Raw genomic sequence first — 9,182 nt, forward strand, 5'->3', positions numbered from 1 at the left:
GTTTATATACCGGATTGGGATATTCGGTGTTGTGTTTCTTGTTACAAGTTAGCGAAATTAAAATTAAAATTAACACAAACTTTAATTGAAAAGATGCAGCTAAGAATTAACTCATATGTACCTGAATCACCTATGTAATATTATTGCAATAGTGAGTTTTGGTGCAGTTTTTGTTACCAACAACCGCTTTTTCAAGTAACCATTGAAGAAGAAGAAGAAGAAGAAGAAGACGAGGAAGCAGAAGAAGAAATTTATGATAATGTTAATATATTAATAAACGAATAAAAAACAATATTTTGATTAAAAAATTAATATAAATGCACATATTGTGCATAATTACAATAAATATCACTTTACATTTATTTTTTGCAAGTACATTTTACATATTTAACCTCGAGTTTATTGTGATAAAAACAAAATGAATTTAATTGCTTTTCAAACTTGGGACAATTAATAATAAATTCCAAGTTAATTATATTTTGATAGTATGTTCTTAAAAGATCCAACTTTTGTGCTCCTTTTTGGAAAACAATATTTGCTGGATGTAATGCAAAGATGTTTGGTAAATTTCATATTTAATATATCCACTGTTATAAGAAATACCATGATGGTTGTTCTCCACCCAACGAATTGTGTGTTTAATTTTTACATTCTCAAACCCTTGGTAGTTGCGTTTCAAAACGAGGTGTAGGATTTGCACTTCATCGTACGTAAACGCTATTTCTTTAGGTGTAAAAGATGGTACATCAAAACCTTGCATATCAATAAATAAAATCTTTTTCTCTTTATTCATGATTGCGGTAGTGGTTGTCTGGTAATGTGACTTGTGTTTTTTTTTCAGCAACAACACATATGTTGAACACATATTTCTTGTTGAAAAGCTTAAACTTTAGTTAGGTCGTAATAACTTCTTGTTGTCGGTTGAGACGTTTGCACATGATGAAGTTAGCTTAAACAATATTCAAGTCAAAACTAATTAAATTTCCACTTCCACACAAGTATATTTATGGTTTCCTTTCTTATGCAAAATTGAAACTAAGTTTTACCACACACTTGTTAACATAAAAAACGGTTATTTTTTATACGAAAATAACATTTATATGATTTTGTAGAGGAGGAGGAGGATCAAATCTCTTTATTTATGATTGTGGTTGTTGTTGTTGTCTTTGTATTATTACTTGTGTTTTTTTCCAGCAACAAGTTGAATACATATTTCTTGTTGAAAAGCTTAAACTATTTTGCGCACAATTCCTGTTAACGGTGTGTACTCCACAATGGAATCAAACAGAATAAGACAAAATGCTTTTGTGTTTGCTGGAAATACTTTTGTGGATTCCATTTCAATTTGCAAGTCTATCGTTGAAGTTTTAACACTCTCGTTTTGCTTTGTAACATCAAAAACATAAAAAGTATGGTTCTTAAAATCAGCATATGTTAAATTTGATGTTGTCGATTTATATTCCGTTTGATAATAACTTGGTAGAAAGTTTAAAAAGTTATTGTATGCCGTAATGTAATTATTATTTTCAAAGTCTAAATTCATATTATCATATGGATATGATGTAGAGTTTAGAAATACTTTCATAATTCTAATATTACAATGATCAAAGATGGTTACATCTTGCATATGATTATTCTTCTTATCAGTTTGAAAACAAACAATTACATATCGCGGTCTTTCAAGAGATGTTGAGGTTTTAACCGACCAAATATCATTACTAGTGTTTTTCAATGCTGGCAACTCATGCAATTCCCACTTACGAAACGGAACTAATAATGGCTTATCCGCTTTAAGTATGCTTAGGAACTGAATGCGTGATGAGTCATTCAATTCAACATGTGGCATATGCCATTCAACTTTAGATAAGTTTATCTCAACATTCGCACTCTCAACATAACAATTCTTATCCGTTGCTGACCTTAACAATATTAATTCCTGTCTAGCGTTAACAATAATTTTGCGATAGTCCTCAGCAAAACCAAATAGTTTATTTAATGGAATTTGCGCATAAAATGTCCGCTTGGTATTATTATACAAACTTAATTCACCCGATTTTTCCCAGCCAAAGAGTATGTTGTTATAATTGTTTGGTTTACATGATAAGTAATTCTTAATTGTAGTCGTAGTGCCAACATCCTGATTTCGATCAATTTCCACACCATTAATTTCATACCTAGCTTCTTGAAAGAGATAACAAAAAGCATTTTTTAATAAGGTAGCCGAAGGTGTTGGGTCTTGTGTTGTTGCCTCGGGTAATACAACTTCTCCTTGAATGTACAAGTAGCTTTCATATGGTTTGCTATATTGATCGTGTTGTTGAATTAAAATACGAATTTCATCATTTTTTTTCAAATTATTTGTTCTTGGTTGATATGTGTGATATTGTTCTTTCGTAATTGACTCATCAGAACTCAATTTTTCTAAAATGCTTAATTCGCTACTGCTCATGTTGAAAGTTTATTATCTCAGAGTATATCCTAAAGTTAATAATTTTTGTATATTTTTGTTACTTAATTTTATTCCACCAGAGCTATACTCTCTAACGTCTTTCTAAAAGTATAAATTGGTGTTATTACCAGTAGTAGTAGTATTATTTTCTTCACTCATTGTTATTAATTGTGGTTGAAGAGCAGGTACCAAAATATCTCTAATTGGATCTTCATCTTTACGTTGCTCTTGTTGTTCCATAACATAGGTAATACAATTATTATAAAAAGTATAGAATTTCATTTGTTCCGGACGTGCCATTCGAAATTCAATTAATGAATCCAAGCTTAGTATTGCTATTATCTCTTTTGTGCTAAACGTTATGCTCGTTTCTTCTTTTTCCATAATAATCACTTTTGTAGCAAAAGAAGAGTGTGCGTTTTTCTTTGCAAAAATAGTTTTAAAATTTGAACATACATTAATGGTTTGTATTGTTTCCAGTTTTTCCACCATCTTTTTTTTTCTCTACTGCTGTGTATTATAATGTTTTCTTTAACTATTGCAGTGTTCACATTTTTTTCTTTTTAGGTATTATGATATGACTTAATACCCTAACACGTTTCTTAGCACAATTGCAAATCTCTTCTTTGTAATTGATTAATGTTTTCCATTCTAATGGTTCAAAAACCAGTTGTTGTTGCTATATTCCTTTTCCAAGGGTAAAATCGAGTAAAACACCATGATAAAAACCAAGTTTGCTAATAAAACCAACAGAAATTTTTATGTGTTGGTTAATGGTGTATATTGATGCACCCTCAGCAGCTACTACTTGTTTATTTTCAGACATGTTAAACCAATTCAAACCGACTGATCAAAGCTTTAAATAAAAACTAAATGGTTTTGAATTTTATACGACTGTATTACTAGAGTTTGATCCTCCTCCTCCTCCTCCTCCTCCTCTACAAAATCATAGAAATGTTATTTTTCGTATAAAAAATAACCGTTTTTTATTTTGTGTGTGGTAAAACTTCCTTTTAACTTCGTATAAGAATGGAAACCACAAATATACTTGTGTGGAAGTGGTAATTTAATTAGTTTTGACTTGAATATTGTTTAAGCTACATTGTTAGGCTACGACATTCAGTTGCACGTCAAACTTCATCAAGTGCAAACATCTCAATCGTCTACAAGAAGTTATTGCAACCTAACTAAAAATGTTTAACTGTACAAACTGTGACCAAAAGTTTTCACATAGTGATAATTTAATACGTCATTTAAAAGTTTGTGCAAAAAATGTTAATTTTTTATGTGATACTAGATGCTCCCGGCAAACTTTGTTCTGCCTCGCTTTTCACGTGCAATTTCTTGTTCTTCTTCAGTCCTTTCATTCGCAATCCTTTGAATCCTAGTTGCATTACGGTTTTGTCGGATAAGATTTGATCGTTTTGGTCGCTGCATGGGAAGCTACGTAGCATCGCACAAAGAAGCATATATTGCAGAGAAAACTCTCAAGTTTAGTATCTTCCAAAAAGTTTTCACTTCAAAAGTATTAAAAAAGTATCCTACACTTACTTCATGTCCTATTCAAACAAACACATCAACCGGGCACCAACCAACACATACACACACACGCACGCCCGCTTAGGAAGTTGCCAAATCGCACAAAAGAGGAGAGACGTTTTTAGTGTGCTCTTTTTCTCCCGTAGGCTGCAAAACCATATATGCTTTAAATATGTTTGTTTCTTTAGTAATGTTAAGCTTTAAAAAGTTTCACCTCTAAAATTATCTTAGAAACCTTCTCCAAACAAAAATTCTGCTGTTTGTAAAAAGTGTTACTCCCGAGATAAGTTTACGATAACGTCTTATTCGTGATATATAAGTTTTGTTTGTTGCAAATTGTTGTAACACTTCACCTGCACTTCACGTTTGTTTTACCGTTAGCTCCCGCACACCTACAAACTTCTTTTTATCGGCCGATAAAAACATTCAACGAAAACTTTAACCGCACGCGAGAAAGTGTCTCCATTCGTTTGTATACAGCAGAAAGCGCAGTAGGTATTTTGCAAGATTTGGTCAACTCACCGGAACGCGGACTTCGGCGCACGGAATGACTGGCAGCGCTCGAGATGAGACGGAGACGGTCCGCCCTCTCTCTGGTTATGTAACGAGGGGGTCGGGAATGACCGGCAGCGCTTTCCCGAGATGAGACGGAGATCGGTCCGTTCTCGCTCGTTATAACGAGGGTATACCCGGTGATTCGACCCCTGCCGTGACACAATGTTTCGGAACCGTCACCTCGTAAACGATTTTAAAGACGTTATCACGTCAAAACATCGCAACCGGTCAACTTCAACCCACACGTACACACATACACACGTCTGCTTTAGAGGGACGCTACGAAACGCACCGTCTATGCTTAGGGGAAGCTACGAAGCGCACTGTGCGGGAGACGGAGATAAAATACATTATATTTCAGTGCCTTTTTTCCGTGGCCAAAACCATATGCTGCAATGTTATTTCTTTACACTGATTTAAGCAGGTTTCCTTTTGGGTACCGTAACGTTTCACGCACGCCCGCGCTTAGAGGACGCTACGAATCGCACGCCCATGCTTAGAAGCTGTGAATTCGCAATTGTGCGGTGACGGGAGAAATAGGTGCCGATGTTTGTGCTCTTTTCCGTAGGCTAAAACCATATAAGCGAATATGTTTGTTTCCTTTTAGTGTCGTTTAGTGTTTCTAAAGTTGAAAGTTTTACTTCGTGCAATTCAAGTAACCTTCAAACAAAAAACATCAACCGGTCAATTTCAACCCACACGGCCTATAATATTGCCAGCGTTTACCTGTCTATGTGCTACGAAGCATCGCACAAAAGTAATGGGGATAATAGAAAACATTGCATTTTGCGTTCTCTTTTATTCTTCCGCAAGATAATCCATATACGCAAAATATGTTTGTTCTTTTTATGTCGTTTAGCGCCCTTTTAGAAGTTTTCACTTCCAAAAGAACTTGGCTACCTTCTTCCTGGCCCTAAGCTACCTTCTCCACCACTTTTGGGCTAAATCGGATTAGCCGTTCTTTAGTTATAAAGGAGTTAACCAACACGGCTTTCTTTTATATATATATAGATATGTGGATCTATGTTTACCCGCATGGATAATTTAAATCGTCACGGAAGAAAAACAACAATCCATAGAAATAAATAATTAACATCCAATACTTTAAAAAGAAATAAATAAAAGAGTGTGTGAAGAAAGCAATCAGTCGCAGGCGGATCATTATTGTGATGTTTGAGATATACACTTTGATTCCCGAATTAAACTATTTGCTCACAAACGGACTATTAATCATAATAAAAATGTTGTTCCAGCACCACTAGACAGCAAATAAACAAAATAGTAAGTAAAAGTATTTCTTAAAATGTCGAATAGAAACAGTAAGAATTAATGCGGAGAGTTATAGTGTACAGGACATTCCATCATTTTTGCAAAATTCTAAACAATCGTTTATTAAATTTTAAAATCTAAACAGAGTGCAACATGTTACAAAATTAATTTTGGCGTTATTTATAACACTATGTGAAAATGGTAAAAGACAGTATTATGTAAGTGATTACCAAACTTTCTTCGTTTAATTCAAAATATACAGTACTTACTTTAACTAGTAATGTAGATGAACTATATGATAATTTTAGTGCAAGTATTATTAAAAAAAGTGATGAATTTCAAGAGCGCGATAAGTGGGCTCCAGATAGCGCTTCTCACATTGATCACAACATCAACAAATATGATCCATTGTCTGCTGGAAGATCAACGTTCATACCTCTCCCCAACGATATACAACGAAAGAAAGCGTGCCTAAAGATTCAAAAACGATGATGATGCGGCTGCTTTCTGCGCATTACAGCCGCACTTTTACCCAGGAAAGGGCGTTGCTCCACGAACATCAATCTATCCGGCGCACCAGTTAAAGCGGAAGTGTTAAATTTAGATGGCCAGTTACGTTATCGTTTAAGTTTAATCAAATCAAACTATTAGAATAGAACTAGTTAACCCGTCAAACGTTGTTTTGAAATTCTCCCCTTTGTCCAAAAAATTTAAAGTTATGGGCGTATACCTGCGATCGACCTCGCCTTCGCAGACAATAATGTTTCTGAACCGTCACCTCGGGTAAAATGATTTTAAAATGCTATCACGTCAAAACATCAACCGGTCAACTTCAACCCACACGTACACACATACACACGTCGCTTAGAGGAGTCGCTACGAAACGCACGTTCATGCTTAGAAGCGCTACTGAAGCGTACAAAGGGGAGACGGAGATAAAATACATTATATTTGTGTGCTCTTTTTTTCCCGTGTATAAACCATATAAGCGAATATGTTTATTTCCTTTTGCTAATTGATTTGGGTTGCGGTTTCCTTTAAAATGTAACGTTTCACGCATCGCCTATGCTTAGGAGGACGCTACGAATCGCACGTCTATGCTTAGGTAAAGCGTAACGCACAAAGGGAAGTAGACGGAGACAGAAAACATTATATTTGTGTGCTCTCTTTTTCCCGCGTGGTAGCCAAAACCATATGTTAACGCGTTTGTTTCCCTGAAGCGTCGTTTAGCGTTCTCTAAAGCGAGTTTTCACTTCAAAAAGTATCCAAGTAACCTCCAAAACAAAAACATCAACCGGTCAATTTCAAACCACACGTACCCACATACACATCGCCTATGCTACGAAGCAATACGCACAAAAGGAGACGGGGATAATAGGCGTCACGTATTTGCGTTCTCTTATTCTTCCCGCAAGATAACCACATAATGCAAATATGCTTTTGTCTCTCTTAGGCGTCGTTTATGCCCTTTTAGAAAGCCACCTCAAAAAAGAATCCTATTAAATTCTCCTGGCCCTAAGCTACCTCTCCACCAATTTTTAGCTAAATCGGATTAGCCGTTCTTAGTTATGAGCTAACTAACACGGTTTCTTTATATATATATATATGCATTCCGCTACGGATAATTTAAATCGTCATTTGAAGAAAAACAACAATCCATAGAAATAAATAAATTAACATCCACAATTTTAAAAAAAGAAATAAATAAAAGAGTGTGTGAAGAAAGCAATCAGTCGCAGGCGGATCATTATTGTGATGTTTGAGATATACACTTTGATTCCCGAATTAAACTATTTGGTCACAAACGGACTATTAATCATAATAAAAATGTTGTTCCAGCACCACTAGACAGCAACAACAAAATTGTGCAAGTAAAAAGTGCATTTAAATGTCGAATAGAAACAGTAAGAATTAATGCGTATATTATAGTAAAACAGGACATTCCATCATTTTTTAAAAAATTTCAAAACAATCGCTTACAATTTAAAAATTCAAAACAGAGTGCAACATGTTACAAAATTAATTTTGAGTTATTTGCACACTATGTGAAAAATGGTGTACAAGACAGTGATGAGGAAGTGATTACCAAACTTTCTTCGTTTAATTCAAAATATACAGTACTTACTTTAACTAGTAATGTAGATGAACTATATGATAATTTTAGTGCAAGTATTATTAAAAAAAGTGATGAATTTCAAGAGCGCGATAGTGGACCTTATTAGCAGTTTCTCACATTGATCACAACATCAACAAATATGATCCATTGTCTGCTGGAAGATCAACGTTCATACCTCTCCCCAACGATATACAACGAAAGAAAGCGTGCCTAAAGATTCAAAACGATGATGATGCGTGTATTGCTTGGTGCATTACAGCCGCACTTTACCCAGGAAAGGGGTTAACTTCACGAACATCAATCTATCCGCACTACAGTAGTGTTAACGAGATATTATACATAAAGAATAAGTTGGAAAGCGAATCAAATCAAACCGCTAGAATAGAACTAGTTAACCCTGCCCAAATGTTGTTTTGAATTTCCGTCCAGTACTAAAAGTTAAGGGTGAACAAACCTTATCACTTAGGGTATGAAAAATAGATAGCTGACTTTCAGACCTACTGAATATGTATGTATAAATTTATAAAAATTGATAAAGCCGTTTCGGAGGAGTTTGGAAACAAACACTGTGACACGCAAATTTTATATATATAGATAACAGTATTAGTATTAATATTTATGGGGTAGAAAAAAAAAAGGGAAAAACAAACATTATTGTAGGGCCTTTATATTATACATTATGTAAACAACCAAACCATATTAATTTATTGTATCTTGAAAGAGCTGATGTGAGTATAGATTATTTTTGCTCTTATTAAATAATACCTATATCTACCTTGTAAGTAGTCACCTAACACCGTCAGCATTGTTAACATATGATGGTTGCTTTCGCTGCGTTTTACAAGCAAACAAAATCTAGCAACACATTACATTTATGGTTGTGAAAAAATATACGTGCAAATGCCTACTTCTGATAAAAAACGCATTACAACAATGAAAAATGAAGTTCAACAAAATAAAGTATTTTTTGCTAATTTTGAACGTCAAATGAAAGTACCTTTTGTTGTTTACGCAGATTTCGAATCATTGTTAATTCCAGTTCATTCATGCATTTCATGACTCGTTTGACTGAGGATGCACATCGTATATATAATGAATATCTTGCGCCAAGTAAACATAAATTAGAATATGAAATGAGCGGTTTTGAGAGTCTACAATTTTATTTTGCCGATACATGTCACCTATGTCAAAAACCTTTTACCAACGCTGATGTGCGAGTACGAGATCATTGTCATCTAACAGGCAAGTATCGTG

At 34.4% G+C, this 9,182-nt stretch overlaps 1 protein-coding gene across 1 annotated transcript; it reads right to left on the bottom strand.

Annotated features, from left to right (window-relative positions):
• Positions 1-785: 785 nt before the first annotated feature.
• On the bottom strand, positions 786-3,338 carry LOC135802537 (uncharacterized). Its single transcript, XM_065316129.1, has one exon. The coding sequence runs from the start codon at positions 2,447-2,449 to the stop codon at positions 1,229-1,231; it is 1,221 nt and encodes a 406-aa protein (XP_065172201.1). The 5' UTR covers positions 2,450-3,338; the 3' UTR covers positions 786-1,228.
• Positions 3,339-9,182: the final 5,844 nt, after the last annotated feature.

This window comes from Atheta coriaria, unplaced genomic scaffold (genome assembly GCF_025399875.1).
Source record: "Atheta coriaria isolate IRGN ID8LTWV9N9 unplaced genomic scaffold, Caltech_Dcor_3.1 hic_scaffold_33_pilon, whole genome shotgun sequence".
In the NCBI taxonomy this organism is placed as follows: domain Eukaryota; kingdom Metazoa; phylum Arthropoda; class Insecta; order Coleoptera; family Staphylinidae; genus Dalotia; species Dalotia coriaria.